The following is a 20878-nucleotide window of genomic DNA, read 5'->3' as shown; positions in this document are numbered from 1 at the left end:
GAAACCGGTGAAGAGACTTAGAAGGAAAGACCAGGGAGAAAGGGGAAGACCAGGAGAGTGCGGACAGGGATTTGGACCCCTAGAGCCCGGGCAGGCCGAGACCAAAATCCCATGGGAATTGCCTAGGAAGAGGTGAGAGCCTGAGCTGGTAGGATGGCGAAGGGGCCAGGTGAGAGGGACCAGCTGGGAGATGTTATCCTCCCAGTGTTGCCCTTCAAGAAAGACTTAGTGTCACACAGTTTTAAAAAGGTAGAGCTGTCTAATCCTTTGCAGGAAGGGGAAAAAAAGATGAGTCGACGGATGGTGTTGGAGGAAAGAATCTCGGTGACACACGTTTGAATGGATAACTGCATCTCTTTCCAAAAAGAGTTATAGTCAACAGCGAGAGGGGGTCTTGTCTGGACTCAGTGATTCCCCAGGACACTGTCTGGGTGCTAGAACCCAGACAGTTCTACACAAACCGGGATGGTTGGTCACCCCAAGCTTGGTAATTTACAAAACTCTCTCCACGTCCCCTTGCTCCTCTGCGCTCACACCCACCCAGCGAGGTAGGTGGGGTGGGGACTGGCCTCCCTCATTTTAAAGGAGAGGCCGCACAGGCTCAAGGAAGCTCCCTGTCCCTTCCTGGGAGAGGCTTAGACGGGAAGTGGGCTCTTCAACCATATATTACTTTGATAAAATAAACTTAATTTTAAAAATGAGTAGAAAGCTAGAATGACAGCAGATTAATGGTTGCCTGTGTAGGATGAACTGCAAAGGAGTACAAGGAAACTCGTAGAATGATGGAAATATTCTCTATCTCTACTGGGAGAGTGGTTTTGCAGGTGTGCACAGCTGTCAAACCCATTGGATTGTGTACTTTAAATGGGTGCAGTTTATTGTACTTAAATTCGACCGCAGTTCGAGAGAGAGAGAGAGAGAGAGAGAGAGAGAGAGAGAGAGAGAGAGAGAGAGAGAGAGAGAGAAAATATGAGGAAGTGGGGGCAACCACAGTCTCCTAGGAGAGTTCACAACTCACAGATGCTTGTTTGCACACTTACCCTTTCTCGTCTTCGCACACCTTCTGACCCCCGTTGTACATGGAGCGTTTCTGTGGTCCAGCCACCTCCCTTGTGGGAAAGCCCAATTCTGCAGGAGGCAGCCACAGCACTGAATTGTTCCCTCTGTCCCCAGGACTCCAATCTGTCGGTGCACACAGAAAACCCGGACCTCACTCCCTGCTTCCAGAGCTCCCTGCTGGCCTGGGTCCCCTGCATCTATCTATGGACCGCCCTGCCCTGCTACCTGTTCTACCTACGGCATTGCCACCGGGGCTACATCGTCCTCTCCCACCTCTCCAGGCTCAAGACGGTCAGGGGTTCAGGGCTCAACTTCGGGTGGAGCTGGCACCTGGGGGGAGGTTCCCCAAACTCAGTGGCTGGACAGGGTTCCCTGACCTCACTGCCTGGTGCTGGGTACCATGGCAGTTTGCCAGGTGGGTTTGTGGCCAACTGAGGTAGTCTCTGTTTGGGGCGGTGCAAGCAAATTTTCCATCCAGCCTCTCCCACCCTCGAGAAGTTTCTGGCCAGCGCCCAGCCCAGCCCTCAGGGCCAGGACCCGGCAGGTCTGGTGGCTTCAGGAGCAAAAAGGGACTGTCCCTACCTTAGGATGGAGGCTCCAACATGTGTGCAGGTCTGGTGGCTTCAGGAGCAAAAAGGGACTGTCCCTACCTTAGGATGGAGGCTCCAACATGTGTCCCGTTTGTAGGTCTTGGGTGTCCTGCTGTGGTGCGTCTCCTGGGCTGATCTCTTCTACTCCTTCCATGGCCTGGTCCACGGCTGGGCCCCTGCTCCCGTCTTCTTTGTCACCCCTTTAGTGGTGGGGGTCACCATGGTCAGTGTGGGGCCCGGGAAGCGGAGTGGGAGAAGGTCTTCCGTGGGTTTGGGGATTGCAGTGGGGGAACCATGGACTCTGAGGAGAAGGCTGGACACTTTAGCAGTGGAAAGAGGATGGGGGTACCCCCAGAAACATCTGGCCACATGGGATGGAGAGGAACAGAGGTAGGTCCAGATGTGTGTGTGCTCTGGCCCAGCCTCCCCGCCCTCCCTGCACAGCTGCTGGCCACCCTGCTGATCCAGTATGAGCGGCTGCAGGGGGTGCAGTCCTCAGGGGTCCTCATCATCTTCTGGTTCCTGTGTGTGCTCTGCGCCATCATCCCCTTCCGCTCCAAGATCCTTTCAGCCGTGGAAAAGGTAAGGGGAAAGGGGCACCTGCCTGGTCCACGCTGTCTAGGGGGTGACCTCAGGGCTCAAGGTCACTGCTGGGTCTCAGGCTCCTCCCCTCTATCCCTCTCTGGCTCCCAGGACTTCCTCTGTGGTTCAGTCCTTTTTGTGTTGTTCTCTACTTACTGTATCTCTGCCCGGAAGCAGACTAGTGGGATGTGGGGTGGGGGTGGCGGGGGTGGGGGAGGGGCTGAGGACCGCTGTAACTCAGGGGAATGGAGTCATTATTGGATATTTGTAGGAGTGCAGGGGGCTGTTTTGTAGCCGCCACCACCACCAACTGCAGTGTCTGACAGGGGTGTCCACTAATGTCCGTGTAATGAACACATGTTTGCAAACAAGCATGGGTAGTTCTGGCTTTACCTGGAAGTCCCACGATCTTTTTCTTCCCACCTTTCTCAATTCCTGGCCTTCCTCTTGATCTTTGGTGGTGGTGATGGCATGGGGGTAGGAACGCTGAGGGTCAATCCAGCATCTCCCCATTTCTCCATCTGAAGGGGAGGCCGTCAAGTGTATTCATAAGGCTTGGAATTGTCCACTTATTCTCTGTGTGATCTTGGGCAAATTCCTTAGCCTTTCGGAGCCTCATTTCCTTAATTGCAAACCAGGTGTCATAGATTTCCTTGTTGGGAGGGTTGGACGTGGTGATGCAGGTAAGGAGCTCAACACGTGCCGAGGGCAGGGCAAGCCCTTATTGAACAGCAGCCCCTCGGTGACCCTTCCCCTCTCTCCGAATCCTCTGGGTGAGGGACCCAGGCGCCCTTGGAGGCCACCTCCTACCCTGGAGGAGCCTGACATTCTGATGTTCTTCCCCGTTGTGCCCCCAGGGCAAGATCTTGGACCCCTTCCGCTTCGCCACCTTCTACATCTACTTTGCCCTGGTGCTCTCTGCGTTCATCCTGTCCTGCTTCAGGGAGAAGCCACCATTTTTCTCCCCCAAAAATGTCGACCCTGTGAGTTTTCCATGGAAGTCGGGTAGTACTTGGGGTTCCACGCCCACTCCTAGCCCTTTCTAGCATCCCCCATCCCTTCCAGTTCATCCCTTCCATCTCCAGGTCATCTCCACAATCTGTAACCTGGGGCTTGGAGCTGGAAGATGTGGGGGCCTCCTGCCTCTAATCTGCCTTGAGAGGGTGGTAGGCACTCCTGATTTCCCCCATCCCCCTCTCACCTTCTAGAACCCGTGCCCTGAGGCCAACGCTGGCTTCTTCTCCCGTCTGTTTTTCTCGTGGTTCACAAAGTGAGTTGGCTCTTCCACCATCCATCCTGGGCCAGAGGGAAGAGGGTGGGAGATAGAGAAAAAGATAGAGGAAGGGGAACAGGCTGGAGGTTCAGGGGCCTGAGGAACTGGGCCGGGCTGGCTCCCCCACCCCAAACCCTCGCCCCAGCAGGCAGCGGGGCTGGTGAGGCTGGGGAAAGCTGTCTGGGCTGAGGGCTGAGTGCAAAGGCCAGGCCTGGCCCAGCTCTGATCCCAGGCCATAGGCCAGCCCTGCATCTGGCAGGCGGTGGGGACAGGCTCAGGGACTGGAGGGAAACTGTAATTAGTTCCAGCTTTTCTGTCTGGGGTAAGCTTGCAGCTTGTCATCTCTTTGGCCACCCGTCAAAGCAGCTTGAGCAGGATAATTGTGTCTGTGACCTGGGTGACAGCTCATTAACCATGCTGCACTGAAGAGGCACCTAAGGCTGGGGCTCCATCCACCTGGCTTTGCCCTCATCCCGGGCGCAAGCCAGCATGGATTTCATCACCAGGCCCCAGGAGTCAATGGGGCATCTGGGGAGGAGGAAAAGAAGGGGCGTGAGGTAGGAACTTGGGGTGGGAGGCTGTGACCTCCCACCCCACAGCCTATTCACTGTGGCAGTAAAGGAGACCCCTCCCTCGGCCACAGCACCCTAGGGAGAGCCTCCTTTCTGGAGACCCTGGTCCTAGCTATAGGCTGCGAAATTCTGATCCCATGTGGGGCCATCTGCCTGCCTCAGGATGGCCATCCTCGGCTACCGGCGTCCCCTGCAGGAACAGGACCTCTGGTCCCTGAACAAGGAGGACCATTCTGAGGTGGTGGTGCAGAGGCTGTTGGAGTCCTGGAAGAAGCATCAAAAGCAGGCGGCACGGTGAGGCCCTCCCCGTCCCCATGCCCCGCCACCCAGCGCCTTCACGCACCCAGGTCTCTGGAAGGGAGACTGGTTAACCTGGGATGACACATGGCTGGGTGTCGGTCGATAGAAGAGCAGGTGCAGGTGGCCCTGAGGTAGGATCTGAGACCAGCTCTCCCCCACTCGACTGAAGCCAGAGAATGGCTGCCACTTTCGGAATACTTACTCTACCTTAGGCACAGCACTGAGCACATAGATGAACTCAATCTCCAACAGCCCTATGGTGTAAGTTCTATTATCCCCATGTTACAGATTGGGACACTGAGGCACACACCCAAGGTCCCTCAGTTGGTGGTGGCGGAGTCGGAATCCATACCTACCTGTCTGGCTCCACTGCTCTTACCACTGCGCCTCCCTGCCTGAGGTGAAGGGTAGACTCTAGAAACTTCCCTCAGGAAAGGAAGGGCTGGGGGAAGAAGGGGGAAGCCGGCCTCTCCTCTCATCCTGCTTCCTCCTGTCTGGAGTCGGGGGCTGGAGAAGATGGCCCTCCAGCTGAGGCTGGCAGTCTCCTGTTGTCTCTGGCCAACTGCCCAGTTAAGAGAGCTGGAACTCCCAATTCTCCTTCCCTGCCCACTTGTGACCCCAGGACTGACCCCTTCCCTCACCACCACAACCAAGAGTTCGGTGTTTGTTCAGTCAGGCGCCGACTGGCTGTCAGAGAAGCAAGGGACTTGGGCTTTGCCAGCAGTGTCTTGGGTTCCATGGCTTCCTACGGTCCCCCAGTCTGCCTGGGCACCCCTTCTCTCTCCTTGCCTCCCTGCTTAGCTCCCTGGTGACGAGGCCACTCGTCTCCCCTGCCCATATGTCCCTTCCCTCTCAGCACCCTCCCTGGGCAGGCCAGAGGCTGGGCATTGCTGGGTTATGCTTCTCGGGTAGCAGTTAAGGCACCCCTCATCTGCCCTAGAGCACCTGGAACGTCATGTTGTCCATCCCGCCCCCCGCCGAGTCCTGGGAGCCATCTCCCCTCTCCTCCCCACTCCTCCCCAGCATTTGGTGTCATGGGTGCCTATTCCTGCTCACTGCTCCTTCCTCCTGGACCAGGCACAAGGCCGTGGCAGCATCTGGGAAGACAGGCTCCAGTGAGGATGAGGAGTTGCTGGGGGACCGGCCCAGGCCCCGGGAGGCCTCCTTCCTGCAGGCCCTGCTGTCCGCCTTTGGCCCCAGCTTCCTCCTCAGCATGTGCTTCATGTTGATCCAGGACCTCCTCTCCTTCGTCAACCCACAGCTGCTCAGGTCTCACCACCCTCCTCCTTGCTGTGGCCCTTCCCTGGGCAGGGGGGCTGGCTGGCTGGCCCTGGGGACTGCGCTCAGAGGATGGGACAACATGTAATGAAAGGGGCCCCAGACCAGGAACCGAAGGGGCTCTCCCCACTGTCTGTGTGCCCTTTGGCAGTGCCAATGCCTCTGCACCTCAGTTTCCCCCTTCATATCCAACTTATATTTACCAGGTACATCCTGTGTGCCAGGCTCCCTAGTGGATGTGTTAACAAATATTCTCTCTTAAATCCAATAGAGGTGGCCCTATTCCCATTTTACAAATGAGGAAGCAGAAATTCAGAGAAGTGAAATGACTCGCCCAAAGGCGCACAGCTGACAAAGATGGATTTGAGTCCAGGGCTCTGAACTCCAGCTACAGTGCTCTTTCCACGTGATAGGCTCCATCACCTGTCACCTGAATGGCTTGGACTTGAAGGAGGTCTGGACGATAGGGTGGGAAGGAGAGCTGCCTAGCAGCTGAGCCGCCAACCCTTTGCCCCTCCATTCATGCATACATTCATTCAATGAATGTTTGTGGAACCCCAGGGTACCAAAATGGTGCCAGACCCTAGGGACACAAATATAAATAAGATGTAGTATTAAAGTCTTGCGGGAGAAACCAATGCAGGAATCCATTAGAGGACAGTGCAGGCAGAGATGTACGCAGGTGTGTGGACAACGCTGGGAGGGGTAAAGAAGCCAGCTTGGGAAGGAGCAGGTACACTTGCCAGTCAGGGAGGTTATCAAGTTTGGAAGGACAGCAGGAGTTAGTTAACCAGGTGAGGAAGGAGGGGAAGATGCAGCCCAGGCCGTCACAGAGGATTTCTGAATGCTGGAGGAGAGCGTGACCAGAGGCAGAAAAAAATGAAGGGAAAGGGGGAGCGCTAAGGAAATCCTTGAAAGATGTGCAGCCAGGGAGGGGCGTCTGGTTTGCATTTTGGAAGGATTCCCTGCCAGTAGTTTGGGCGATGTAGGACAGGTGGCCAGATGGAAGTGGGCCAACCAGGGCAAACAAGAGTCCAGGCCAGGAGTGAGATAGGATTCAGAAGCTACTCGGGAGATGGGGTTGTGCCAGGAAGAGGGAGGGGTCGAGGGTGACTGGGTTCTGGCCTGGGTGACTGGAGGATGCTAGATCTTTCTCTGAGAGGATGACCTCAGTGGGAGGAGGAGCCTGGGCTCAGGGCAAGGTGCTGAGTTGAGTCTTGGCCACACTGAGCCTGAGGTGCTGGTGGGCCCTCCAAGGTGAGACTCCCAGCTAGCTAGAGATTACATTTTCAGAGGCATTGGGTGGAAGCCCAGGGTTTCGTATCTGTGGCTAAGCTTTGAGAGCCCATGCAGAGCCCAGCCAGAGCCCTAGGGAATTCTGACAGGTAAGGGGTTAACAGAAACCTACCTGGCTTGGAGGGTCCAGAGATGGAGGAGCACAGCACTTCCAGGACAAGACGTGGCCTCCAGTGAAACAAAGTGGCCAGTAAAATAGAGCCTGAGGAAGGCAACGTGAAGTTTGTTAGTGACTTCCAAAAACAGGCTGAGACAGAAGGGAAGGGCCTGAGAGCAGGGCATGTGCTCTAGAGACAGCAGCCACCGAGATCTAGGAGCTTCCTGTGAAGAAAGGTATCGTAGTTTCCGGTGGCTGCTGTAACAAATCACCACAAACATCGTGGCTTAAAACAACGGAAATTTATCCTCTCAAAGTTCTGGAGGCCAGAAGTCTGAAATGAAGGGGCTGACGGGGTTGGTTCCTTCTGGAGGCAGGCTCTGAATGAGACTCTCTTCCATGCCGCCTAGCCTCTGGTCTTTGCCTGTAATCCTGGGCGTTCCTCAACTTTGGAGTAGATGCATCGCTCCAATCTCTGCCTCCGTCTTCACATGGCTTTAGTGTGTGTGTGTGAGTGTGTGTGTGTGTGTGTGCAAATCTCCCTCTCCTGTCTCTTATGAAGACACCATCAATGCATTAGGGCCCACCCTACTCCAATGTGACCTCATATTGATTATATCTGTAAAGACCCTACTTCCAGATACAGTCACATTCATAGGTACCACGGGTTAGGACTTGAACATACCTTTTTGGGAGACACACTCAACCCACAGCAGCAGAGGCCTGGCTATGAGTACGGGGGTAGAGGGGAGGTTTGTCCTACCATGGAATAGACTTGCTCATGTCAACCGGAGAAGGTCCAGCACTGCCAGCAGAGATGAAGCTATTGGAAGTCAGGAGAAAGGGGGGCAATGATGGAGCATATACCTGAGGAGGCGAATGGGATCCAGGGCTCGGGGGGACAGGATCAAGATTGGAAAGCCAGAGGGACACCTCTCCCGAAACAAGAGAAAGGGAAGGGGGCAAGTGTTGGGAGGGAAGTCTGTGGTTGGTGGGGAGTTCTCAGTGGATAGTTAAGTGGGAAGACTTAAGTGGGTGGCTGCTGAGAGGGGCAGGGAGTGGGGACTGGTTCAAAGGTGAGAGAAGAGGTAAAGAAGGCTGTGGGAGTGGGTGGGGAGGCCCTAGGAAAGGTCACGGGCAGCAGTGGGGCCAGCTGATGTTGGAGAGAGTGGATTTCAGGGACAAGAGTCTGTGTGTCATGCAGTGGGCTCTGAGCGCTCCATAGCCCAAGAAAAGGCGTCAGACAGTCAAACCAAGGACCATGTGGCATTACTTCCTGCCATGTGATCCAAGGAAGCAAGAAAGTTAGGAAGGTGAGGCTGGCGGTAAAAGTGATAGGACTGGGTGGGGGGGGGCCGCAGGAGATAGAAAAGGATTTGAAGGTGAAAGGCGGCAAGGATGGAGGTTTGTGGTCTTGAGGCAACCCCGGGCTGTGGCCCCCTGGTCCGGTTGGGGAAGTGGAGGGCCAGCAGCCCTCACCTGAGAGGTTTCGGAGGTCGGGGCAGAGTGGGGGCTGAGGCTGAAAGGAGGGCAGGAGTAGAGGGGAGTAGCCTAGGTAGCCCTCCCCAGCTTCATGCCTCTCTCCTGCCCTTGCAGCCTCCTGATCCGATTCATTTCAAACCCCACGGCCCCCAGCTGGTGGGGCTTCCTGATAGCTGGGCTGATGTTCGTGTGCTCCTTGATGCAGACGGTGATCTTACACCAGTATTACCACTGCATGTTTGCCATGGGGTTGAGGCTTCGTACGGCAATCATAGGTGTCATCTATAGGAAGGTTAGCTGGCCCGAGGGGAGGGGGGTGCGGGCTGCGGACGCTGGCCCTGGAAGCTTCGGAGAGGCTCACAGGCCCAGTCCACCGCGCGCTGTCCACCTGCAGGCTCTGCTGATCACCAGTTCGGTCAAACGTGAGTCCACTGTGGGAGAAATGGTCAACCTCATGTCAGTAGACGCGCAGCATTTCATGGACCTCGCCCCCTTCCTCAACCTGCTGTGGTCAACCCCTCTGCAGATCATACTGGCCATCTACTTCCTCTGGCAGGTGACTCTTACCCTCTGACCTCTGCCCCCTTCCTCTGACCTTGACTTTGCTGAGAAGGGACAAGAGAGGGTTATTCTGGGTCAGCAGAGGGGCTACGTAATGGACACAAGTGTTTCCCTAGATACTGGGGTTGGGGGTGATGACTGTGAAGACGCTGGAATCTTTCCGGCCTGGGCGACTATCCTTCTCGAAGATCCCGGGGGAGGAAAGAGGGACTAGGGGCAGGGTGGGTGTGACTGGCGGTCATTGTCTGTCTGTCTGTCTGTCTGTATTTGCCTTCCTGTCTGTCTGGACACCCTTTCATGTCCGCTGTTTGTCCCTATCTGTTGTCATTCTCTGATGGCTGGCTGCTTCTGCACATTTTTTCATCCTGTTGGCTTTTCGTCAGTCCGTCTTGCTTTTCTTTGTCTATATGGCTGACCACCATCTATTGCTTCCTGCCCATCTCTGTTGCCGATCTGTAAGCCTGTTTGTCTGTTGGATTCTGTTTACGTGTATACTTTGGTTATCTGTCTGTCTTATCTACCCACCGGTGCCGCGTTAGAACCTGGGTCCCTCCGTGCTGGCTGGAGTCGCTCTCATGATCTTGCTGATCCCACTCAATGGAGCTGTGGCCATGAAGATGCGTGCTTTCCAGGTGGGTGCTGTCCCAGGTGCACGGCTCCTGCCTGGAGCACCTGGCGAGGTACCTAGGGAAAGGCATTCACTAACCTGGGGCCCCTCAGGGACCTTGCTTACTGAGTATGGATGGCTAAAAGCCACTTTCACAAACCTTAGTTCCCTCTATCCTCACAACAACCCTGAAAGCGTTTTAGAAATATTCTTATTTTGCAGCTGAGGAACCAAGGCCCAGAGAGATTATGGCAGTCCAGAATCAGGCAGAGCTGGGACTTGAACCTACGTCTTCTGGTCTAATGAGAGTTTTTCCTGCCACACTGTGTTGAGTGTAAATAGCCAGTCATCCAGTCCTTTATTTACAAACATGTATTGAAGTCTTTAGCAGCTTCCCCTGCACACAGAATAAATGACCAAGTCCCTAGGATCACCCACCAGGCTCCTGCTCACCTTGCAAGACCTCACCCCTAAAATATGGCCAAATTTCAGCCAAGCTGGCCTTCCTTTTCTCCAAAAGCAGCAAGCTCTAGGTACCGGTGCGCCACCACACAGTTTCCTGGAATGCTTTTCCTCCCTTCCTTGCCCAACTCCTTCCCTTCCCCCACCTTCCAGCATAAACCCTGATTTCCCAGACTCTCACAGAATCCTGTTGTTTCTCGTCAGAGTATGCATACTAATTTATTAAGCATTTGTTCAGGTACTTGTTTGCTTCCTACCTGCCTCCCCATCAGACTGTCAGCTTCATGATGACCAGGGCCTTGTTTGATTTGTTCAGCATTATCTGCCCTATGTCTAAACCTAGCAACTGGCCCGGCACATCCTGGCACTCAATAAATAGGGGTTAGACGAATCAATTAATTTGGCCTGCTACACCCTGGGTTAGGGTCAGAAGGCTGGCCGTCTAACTGGGGAAGAATCCGTGCACAGAGATTGCTCTGGGGACAAAAGGCAAGTACAATGTGCCTTAGACACCCAGGGAAGGAGGCAGAGGATGCTGCCTGGGAGGGACCGTGCCGCTGGCACTGAGGTTGGAGCTGGATTTTGTGGGGGAGGGAGAAGAGGGGAGGCTGGGCGGGGCATTTCAGGCTGCGGTACAGCACCGGCCCAGCAGGGAGGAAGAATGACAAGCAGCCTGAGTGGCTGCAGTGTGTGCCAGCGCAGGAAGCTATGAGCCCGTGGGTAGAGGTCTGAGGAGGGTAGTGGAGCATGCCAACGCTAGTCTTTCCGTAGGTACAACAAATGAAGTTCAAGGACTCCCGCATCAAGCTGATGAGCGAGATCCTGGGTGGCATCAAGTTGCTGAAACTGTATGCCTGGGAACCCAGCTTCTTGCAGCAGGTGGAGGGCATCCGACAAGACGAGCTCAGGCTGCTGCGCCAGGCTACCTACCTTTATGCTATATCCGTCTTCATCTGGATCTGCACCCCCTTCCTGGTGAGGCCCTCCCTCCGGGGCTGCCCTCCCGCCTGGCCAGCCCAGGCCTCTGGGCCCCGTAGACTCCACCCTGACACCCACCCCCACTGCTACCCAGGTGACTCTCATCACCCTCGGTGTGTACGTGTCCGTGGACCCAAACAACGTGCTGGATGCCGAGAAGGCCTTTGTGTCTGTGTCCCTGTTCAATATCTTAAAGAACCCCCTCAGCATGCTGCCCTTTGTAATCAGCAGCCTGACCCAGGTAATCCCAGGGATGGGGGGACTGGAGGTTCTGCTGGAGTGAGGGCAGGTGTTTGGGGTCACTTAGGGTCAGGGATAATCAAGGAGAGTTCCTGGAATCTCCGCCTGGCGTTATGGAGAATTATGCAAAGGTGAATGAGGTCATGAGAATCAGTGGGCATTTGGGGTCTGAGAAGGTCAGGTGGGGTCCCTGGAAGCCTGAGTCCTGGAGACAGCCTCTTCTTACCAACCTGGACCCTGTCTTTGGCGGTGGGAGCCAGGGAAGACTCAGTCATGGGAAGGGCCCCAGAACCTGTGTCTGGGACTTCAGGGGGCTCTGCCTCACCCAGGAAGTTGGGGGCCAGGCAAGTTTGGAGGGAGTGGGATAGAAAAAGCACAGCTTCCAGGATGACTCACACTCTCCTACAGACCAGTGTGTCTCTGAAACGGATCCAGCATTTCCTGAGCCAAGATGAACTTGACCCCCAGTGTGTGGAAAGAAAGACCATCACTCCAGGTCCAGACACCCCTACCTGGGCTGCCCTTGCCACAGCCCTGCTATAGAAAATCCTTGTTCCAAGCTTTGAACTTTTCTCTTGTGACCCCTTTTCTTCTTCCTCGTTATGTCCTCCTTCTCCCTTCTCCAGCTCTCTGCTCTCCTCTCCTTGACTCCTTCCCAGGCCCCCCACCACCACTCTCCTTCCTCCCCTGGGGCTCCTACTGCCCCAGGACTTCCTGCCCTTTCTCCCTGCCCCCCAAGTTTCCCTGCCTTCTCACCTTAGCCCCTTCCCCCAGGGCTCCCCACACCTCTCCCACCCCCCACCCCCAGCGACCTTCTCCCCTGGGCCCTGGGCCCCCCTGACCCTGTATACTTTGACCCTTCCAGGCTATGCCATCATCATAGACAGTGGCACCTTTACCTGGGCCCCGGACGTGCCCCCGACCCTGCACAGGTACCAACTTCTCCCACCCCTTCTCAGATGCCCAAAGGGGACCGTATGTCAGATCCATAGCAGAACCTACCCCCCAGTCCTCACCCCCCAGTCTTTGGCCTGGAAAGCCAGAAAAGCCTCACTTGTCAGGGTGGTTATCTGGAAGGGAGCAGGACTTGGGTCTCCAGGTGGAAGGTTGGGGACTAAAAACCTGATCTTTATCTTTGACTGGGTTCCTGATTTCCTTGTCCCCAGCCTAGACATCCAGGTGCCAAAAGGGGCACTGGTGGCTGTGGTGGGGCCCGTGGGCTGTGGGAAGACCTCCCTGGTATCTGCCCTGCTGGGAGAGATGGAGAAGCTGGAAGGCAAGGTGTATATGAAGGTGAGAGGGGTGAGGACTCCTGGGAAAGGAAGTTCGCAAACCCCAAGGTAACTGTGGGATTCTCCTGTGGCCAGGGCTCCGTGGCCTACGTGCCGCAGCAGGCATGGATCCAGAACCGCACTCTTCAGGAAAATGTGCTATTTGGCCAACCCCTGGACCCCAAGCGCTATCAACGGACTCTGGAGGCCTGTGCCCTGTTAGCTGACCTGGAGGTGCTGCCTGGTGGGGACCAGACAGAGATTGGAGAGAAGGTACATGGTCCCCTCCCATCCTCTGGGGAGTCAGCATATACAGCTGTGCACCTTAACCCAGCCCAGGTCCATATATGCATGCATGCATTCATTCATGCATGCATTCATTCACACACTCATGTGATATGCCCAGCTCTGTACTAGGCACTGTACTAGGAACTGTAATATTGCTGTCTGTAATAGGAAACACCTATTACTCAGGGAGGCCAGCTTGTGAACATGTAGGGACCCAAGGCCTGTGCAGGGCACAGGAAGGGCAGTGGGGGGGCAGTCTGCATAAGGCAAACCCTCACTTTCCAGCTGAATCTTAACAGCTGAGGAAGAAGAGCTCATCATTTATCTATTCATTCATTTATTCATTCATTCATCAGATTTTATTACACACCTACTATATGCCAGGCAATATTGTATAATAGTGACTACACTAGACTAAAATCTCTGCCCTTCGTGTAGCTTACATTCTAATGGGGGAAAGACGATAAGCAAGATAAAGAAGTGAAAAATATATTAGATAATATATTAGATAAATCCTAAGGGGGAAAGAATGAAACCGGGAAGGGGTATAGGAATATGTGCTGGGCTGTATTGTCCGAGTGCCATGGCAAAGCCTTACCGAGAATAGGAAACCTGAACAAAGGGAGGGAGTGGGCCATGTCTGGGGACATGGAGCCCTGTCTGGGGGAAAGGTCTTAGAGGCAGAGAACAGCAAGTGCAAAGCCCCTGAGGCAGGAGAGTGATTGGGGCACCTGAGGATCAGCAAGGAGGCCAGAGCGTCTGGAAGCGAGCAGGGGTGAGGAGGAGGAGATGAGGCCAGGGAGGTATCCAGGCAGCCAGGTCACAGAGGGCCTTGCAGGCCACTGTAAGAACTGTGGCTTTTACCAAAAGTGATGGAAAGTCTTGGAAGGTGCAAGCTGAGGAATGGTGGGTGGATTGGTTAGGAAGGGGCGGGGAGAGTATAGGGCAAGGCAGAGCTTTGAAGACCTTGGTTAAGGTTTTGGCCTTTACCCTAAAGACCAGAAGACATCAGTGAAAGTTTTTGTTTTTTAGTTTATGTATTTTTAATTGCAACAATTATTTTTAATTGTTGCAACATACGCATAATGTAAAATTTACCTTCTTCACCATTTTTAAGTGTACAGTTCAGGAGTGTTAAGTAGATTCACATTGCTGTGCAACTGGTCTCTAAAACTCTTCATCTTGCAAAGCTAAAACTCTGTACCTGTTAAACACCCGCTCCTCCTTCCTCTCTTCCCCAAGTCCTTGGGAATCACCATTCTACTTCCTGTCTCTATGCATCTGACTACTCCAGGTACTTCACATAAAGGGAGTCATACAGCATCTGGCTTTTTTTGTGACTGGCTTCTTTTACTTAGCATAATATACTCAAGGTTCACCCATGTGATAGGATGTATCAAAATTTCTTTCCTTTTTAAGGCTGAATAATATCCCATTGTATGTATATATCACATTTTGTTTATCCATTCACCTGTCAATAGACACTTAGATTGCTTCCACCTTTTAGCTATTGTGAATAACACTGCTACTATGAACATGGGTGTGCAAATATCTCCTCGAGACCCTACTTTTGATTCTTTTGCGTATATACCCAGAAGCGGGAGGGCTACATAAGACGGTAAATCTATTTTATTTTTTGAGGAACTACCATGTTGTTTTCCATAATTGCTGCACCGTTTTACAGTTCACCAATAATACACAGGGATTCCTACTTCTACACATCCTGGCCACACACCTGTGGCATTTGGAAGGGGGTTGTGGTTTTGGTTTTTGATACCGTGTTTTCCTGAAAATAAGACCTAGCCGGACAATCAACTCTAATGTGTTTTTTGGAGCAAAAATTAATATGACCTGGTCTTATTTTACTATAAGACCAGATATAATATAATATAATATAATATAATACTGGGTCTTATATTAATTTTTGCTCCAAAAGACGCATTAGAGCTGATGGTCCGGCTAGGTCTTATTTTCGGGAAAACACGGTACTAGCCATTCTAATGGGTGTGACATGGTATCTCATTGAGGTTTAGATTTGCATTTCCCTAATAATTAACAATGTTGAACATCTTTTCATGTGCTTGTTGGCCATTTGTATATCTTCTTTAGAGACATGTCTGTTTGAGTCCTTTACCCATTTTTTGATCAAGTTGTTTGTTTTGTTGTGGTGATTGTTGAGTTGTACAAGTTCTTTATGTATATCACAGGTCCTCAAATAGCATTATTTTATTCAATATTATTTTGTTATAATGTTGATGAGATGCTGTAGGAACTTAATTCTTGTTTATATCAGTTAGCCTATGGTAACACTGGTTTCGTTATATGTTGTTTAGCTTAAAGTTGCAGCACCTATCAATGACTTACAGTAAGTGAGGACTTACTGTACTGGATATTAACTTCTTATCAGATATATGAGTTGCAAATATTTTCTCCTATTCTAAAGGTTGCCTTTTCACTCTGTTGATTGTGTGCTTTGATGCACAGAAGTTTTTAATTTTGATGTGATTTTCAATTGATCTATTTTTACTTTCATTGCCTGTATTTTTGGTGTTGTATCCAAAAAGTCATTGCCAAATCCAATGTCACGAAACTTGTCCCCTATGATTTCTTCTAAGAGTTTTATAGTTTTAGTTCTTTTTTTAATACTAAAGATTTTAGTGTGTATTCCCTCAAAACAATGACATTCTCTTACATATCTGTAGTTGATTTATCAAAATAAAGAAATTGAACATTGATACAATATTATTATCTAATTCACAGACTGTATTTTAATGTCATCATTTGTCCCAATAATGTCCTTTTTTTTTTAGCTTTTTTCTTCCTTGGTCTAAGATCCAGTCCAGGATCGTGAGGTGCATTTACTTGTACTATCTCTTTATTCTCTATCAATCTGGGTAACTCCTCAGTCTTTGTCTTTTAGGCCCTGGACATTTTGAAGAGTATAGGCCAGTTATTTTGTAGAATGTCTCTCAATTTGAACACAATTAGATCTGGATTATATGTGGGTTTTTTTTGATGCATCCTACCTGGAGGCACAAGATGTCGATTTGTGCCTTATTGACAATGTGAGCTTTGCCCACTTGATTGAGGTGATGTCTTTCATTGATGATTTTATTTCATAACATTCATGGATGATTCTTACCTGAGTCAGTGTTTACTATGATGTTTGCCAAATGGTAATTTTCTAACTCCATTCCTTCAGCAGTTATTAGCTGGCATTTTACTCTAAGAAAGAACTTTCTCTTCTTGTCCCCTTTGTTACTTTTTATTCATTTCTTTTTATCAACATGGGCTCATGGATTCTTATTTGATTCAATGGGTGATAATCCATTACCATCGTTATTTATCTTGATATTCGACACGTGAGTGAAGGGTTTTAAAGAGGAACAGCTGAAAAGCTGCTCTGGCCCTAGTGTGGGGGCGCCGAAAGTCACAGGACCCAGTGAGAAGGCTCCATGGTGGTCTGGGGCAGTGAGGGCCTGAGACTGAGCAGTGAATGGGGACTTTTAGGTAGAAGTCTGGAGTTATAGGAACCCAGAGAAGAACTCCCCATCTATGACACACTCCTTCCCATCTCTCTTGGACCTCACACACACACAAACCTAATATAGTGTCCAGCACATAGTAGGCACTCAAGAAAGACTGTTTGGCTGAATGCAGTCATGCCTACATGCTTCAGTCACTACACTTGCTGATCCCCAGCAGCTCCAGCTCCCCCCGCCCCAAATTTGCTCTTCCCAGGGGTGAATTTCTCAGGGTACCCCAAAGAGCTGGGCCATATTGCAGAGGGAATGAGGGAACTGATGGTAGGAAAGCAAGCTATACATCTAGGGTCTGCCCTCTGGGCCCAACTCTGCTGCTATGTGCCTCAGTTTCCCCATCATGGAGGGGGTTTAAGGAGATGTCTTACCTCCCCTCTGGCACCTGATCTTGGGGTTGCTACTGGTTTCCGTCCGTGCTTGGGCCCTTAATAGTTCAGGACCTTGGACAAAGCCATTTACATCTTGGGCTTTAATTTCTTCATCTAGAAAATGGGGCTAATGATATCTCCCTGGAAGGACTGACATGAGGACCAAATTGGATAATTGTTATGAAAGTCACCTGCAAACTCTATGGGTGGTGGAAGATTAAAAGGTATATTATTAAAAGGTATATTCCCCTCCTGGGAATTTCCAGTCTCCCAGGGTACAAAGGTGGCAGGCAGGGAAACCAGCGGGGCATGGTGATGGAGCAGAGGGAGCAGGATGTCCTCACTTGCCCCGGGAGAACTCTGAGAGCCACCAGCCTCCTTCCGTGGTCTTACAGCTTCACAGGGACAGGACCAGGCGTGTGAACCGTGAATTTAGAGGTCTGCCTTGCTGAATGACAATGGACAAGGCCCTTATCCCCCTCGTGTGTCTACCCTGTACCCACTTCCTGCCTCCCTCCTCCATCCAGGGCATTAACCTGTCTGGGGGCCAGCGGCAGCGGGTCAGTCTGGCCCGGGCTGTTTACAGCGACGCTGACATTTTTTTGCTGGATGACCCACTGTCAGCTGTGGACTCCCACGTGGCCAAGCATATCTTTGACCAAGTTATCGGGCCAGAAGGTGTGCTGGCAGGCAAGGTGAGGCCTCCGGGAGGCTAAGGGGGCTAAGGTGAGATCTAGGGCCCTAGGAAAGAACTGATGGCCATGGGGTTTGGGTGAGACCTGGACATGTGGGAGCCTGAGGGGCAGGAGTGTGGGCTGGGCAGCAGGGGAAACCCCTGTGGGGGGCACAGCCCCGAGGCACTGAGCCAGCTGCGGTGGGCAGGGGGTGAGTTCCTGTGCCTGTCTATGCTGCCTGGTACATGGGTGTCTCACGCTCACTCTGTGGCTCTGCACCTGTGCTGGAGGGTGGTGGGAGTGATCGCCTGCTGCCTTCTCCCCAGACACGAGTATTGGTGACGCATGGCATCAGCTTCCTGCCCCAGACAGACTTCATCATAGTGCTAGCTGACGGACGGGTGTCTGAAGTGGGCAACTACCCAGCCCTCCTGCAGCGCAACGACTCCTTTGCCAACTTCCTCCACAACTATGCTCCCGATGAGGGCAAGGGGCATGTGGAAGAAGACGGCGGGACCGGTATCCCTGGCCCTCTATTTCTATGCCCTCCCGACCTCTTCCCTGTCTTGGGGGTCTCTGAGTATCTCTGGACAGGCCCAGTGTTGTATAAGGGAGGTGCTTGGGCTATCTGTGCGATGGTCAGACATCACCAGGCAGGAAAGGGAACTGGAGATAGTCAAGTCCTTTCTCCTCCTGTCACCCTCACTGTGAGACCCTGGATCAGCAGCTCAGCTCCCAGACCCTTAGTTTTCCCACGTGCCAAAAGGGCATAAAGGCCCAGGCCTACTCCGTACAGCAAGGCTGTTTCATAGATAAATTGTTTGTTACATATGCAAGTGCTTGGAAATGTCATTTATTCATCAACAAATATTTATTGAGCAAATGACCAGGCACTATTCCAGGCACTGAGATGAAACAGTGAATAAACAGAAAAATCCCATGGGGCATACAGAAGTGCATGGGCTCATGAGACACCCCACACTTGTCTAGTTCCAGCTCCCCAACCCCAAATTCTGGCCTGGCTCACAGACCTTTTCCTGGTGTTTCTTGCCTTCTGCTTTATGAGTCACGTCTTGAGCTTTTACTAAGTGCTCTGCTCCTTGCTAAGCACTTGACACACATTTGTTCCTTTAATTCTCACAATGATGTGCTGCCTAAAGTCATGCAGTGAGGAAGAGGGATTTAAGCTCAGCTAGTCTGACTCAGAGCCCAAGCTGCTAACCTTTATAGTTGAGTCCCCTTCTCCTGATGGGAAGTGTTTCTTCTTGTCTAACCTAAGTCTTTCTTGCTGCCCCCTTTTTCCAACACAGAATTGGTCATTTCTTTTTGTCGTTATTGTTTTTGCTGCCCTTTCAACCCCTCTCATCTTATCTCACGCTTGTCCATTCGGGCCCCTCCATGGGCGTAGGGATGGGGGATACGGTGCTTCCAGGGAGCTGGCTGACCTCTGTCTGCTCCCTCCCTCTCCCCACCCCTCACCCCGTGGCAGCCTTGGAGGATGTAGACGGTGAGGAGGTGCTGCTGATTGAAGACACGCTCAGCAGCCACACAGACCTGATGGACAATGAGTCAGTTATGTATGAGGTCCGGAAGCAGTTTATGAGGTGAGCTCCTGAGAGTTCTCAGACCCCTGGGAAGCTGCGCCAGGGCTCCCCAAGGCCTGCCAGGCGGGGTGCGTTCTCCCTGAGACTCACATCCTGGGGCTCTGTCCTGTGGGTATGTCAGAGGCCTCCTCTCTGGGCCTGACCAGCTGCCTCTACAGACAGCTGAGTGCCATGTCCTCGGAAGGGGAGGGCCAGGTTCGAACTATGCCCCGAAGACGCCTGGGTCCAGCAGAAAAGGTAGCGCAGGCAGGAGAAGTGAAGGCAAATGGGATGCTGATCGAAGAGGAGAAGGTGGAGATGGGCAGGGTGAGTAGGGTGAACGAGGAGGGCTGGAGAGGGTGGGCAGGCCCCCGGCAGTCCTGGGGCTCACGGGAGTCCTCTGTCCCTCATTGCCACGGCCATGCAGGTGAAGCTGAACGTGTTCTGGGATTATGCCAAGGCTGTGGGGTTCTGCACCGCACTGGTCATCTGTCTGCTGTACGCGGGTCAAAGTGCAGCTGCCATTGGGGCCAACATATGGCTCAGTGCCTGGACCAACGAGGCTGTGGTGGCTGGCAAACAGAACAACACCTCCCTGAGGCTGGGTGTCTATGCCGCCTTGGGAATTCTGCAAGGTGAGCCTGCAGAGATACCTGGAAGGGGCTCCAACGGCCCCTTCCTCACCTCTCGGCTGTTAGGTCCCCCAAACCACGTGTTTGCCTCTGAGTCTCCCTTCACCGTCACAGTCATTGCCTTGCCCCCGTGCCTCTCTAACCCTTCTTAGTGGTCCACGTGCCTCTGGGCCTGCCTAGACCACCGGGGCTACCCCTTGGCCCAGAACCTGCTCCTGCCTGCCTGTCACCTGGCCCAGGTGAGTGAGTGCCCCTCTGCCTCCTCCAACAGGTCTCCTGGTGGTGCTGTCGGCTATCACGATGGCGGTGGGCAGTGTCCAGGCTGCACGCCTGCTTCACCACATGCTGCTGCACAACAAGATGCGCTCGCCACAGTCCTTCTTCGACACGACGCCCTCAGGCCGTATCCTCAACCGCTTCTCCAAGGACATCTACGTCATCGATGAGGTTCTGGCCCCCACCATCCTCACGCTGCTGGGTTCCTTCTACAACTCCATCTCCACTGTCGTGGTCATTGTGGTCAGCACGCCGCTCTTCGCTGTGGTCATCCTGCCTCTGGCTGCCCTCTACATCTTTGTGCAGGTGCACAGCAAGTGGGAGGGCATGGCTATGGGAGGGAGGGCGAGGTGCTTATGTGGGTGGAGCTTTTGTGTGGGCAGGTGACCAGGGAGTCAGACCCCAGGCTTGCAGCTGGATTTGGTTAGGGATGGCCGTCAGTTATTTTCCCTCTTTGAAACTCATTTTCCTCACCTGTAAAATAGAGAGAAGCATAGAACATGCCCCATAAGGTTGTTGCTAGGATAACATGATATCCTTGTAAATTGTGACTGATTCTGGAACTTCTTCCTGCTGGCTATTTTTAAATAAAATATTGTTAACAGTTTGAGATACATTATCCTTCCCTTCTTTTTATACATTTCTAAATATATATATGTATGTATAATTCTAAGATGAATTGATAACTTTCAGATAGAGCTAACTATATTTGTATGGCATCTGTATGGCTGAATCCCGGTGCTGCCATGAATTAATCGGTTGCTGAAGGTAATCCACAAGGTGACTACTGTTTCCCCAAAAATAAGACCGAGCCGGACAATCAGCTCTAATGTGTCTTTTGGAGCAAAAATTAATATAAGACCCGGT

The 20878-nt window shown here is 52.4% G+C and overlaps 1 protein-coding gene across 3 annotated transcripts in view; it reads left to right on the top strand.

Moving 5' to 3' along the window:
• The window catches only part of ABCC3 (ATP binding cassette subfamily C member 3), a 52066-nt gene that overhangs the window by 17101 nt on the left and 14087 nt on the right, over positions 1 to 20878 (top strand). For 2 of the 3 annotated variants that reach the window (XM_033089412.1, XM_033089413.1), the window contains exons 2-23: positions 1174 to 1350; positions 1747 to 1872; positions 2094 to 2231; positions 3089 to 3214; positions 3440 to 3501; positions 4239 to 4370; positions 5454 to 5645; positions 8644 to 8821; positions 8924 to 9085; positions 9630 to 9722; positions 10931 to 11134; positions 11232 to 11378; positions 11786 to 11873; positions 12243 to 12309; positions 12544 to 12670; positions 12745 to 12921; positions 17374 to 17541; positions 17847 to 18039; positions 19010 to 19124; positions 19283 to 19430; positions 19531 to 19738; positions 20007 to 20317. In XM_033089412.1, coding sequence (XP_032945303.1) covers positions 1174 to 1350; positions 1747 to 1872; positions 2094 to 2231; positions 3089 to 3214; positions 3440 to 3501; positions 4239 to 4370; positions 5454 to 5645; positions 8644 to 8821; positions 8924 to 9085; positions 9630 to 9722; positions 10931 to 11134; positions 11232 to 11378; positions 11786 to 11873; positions 12243 to 12309; positions 12544 to 12670; positions 12745 to 12921; positions 17374 to 17541; positions 17847 to 18039; positions 19010 to 19124; positions 19283 to 19430; positions 19531 to 19738; positions 20007 to 20317 — 3339 coding nt within the window. The other variant, XM_033089414.1, reaches the window with a different exon arrangement.

This window comes from Rhinolophus ferrumequinum, chromosome 21 (genome assembly GCF_004115265.2).
Source record: "Rhinolophus ferrumequinum isolate MPI-CBG mRhiFer1 chromosome 21, mRhiFer1_v1.p, whole genome shotgun sequence".
NCBI classification, from domain to species: domain Eukaryota; kingdom Metazoa; phylum Chordata; class Mammalia; order Chiroptera; family Rhinolophidae; genus Rhinolophus; species Rhinolophus ferrumequinum.
This window is presented reverse-complemented; position numbering and strand designations above follow the sequence as displayed.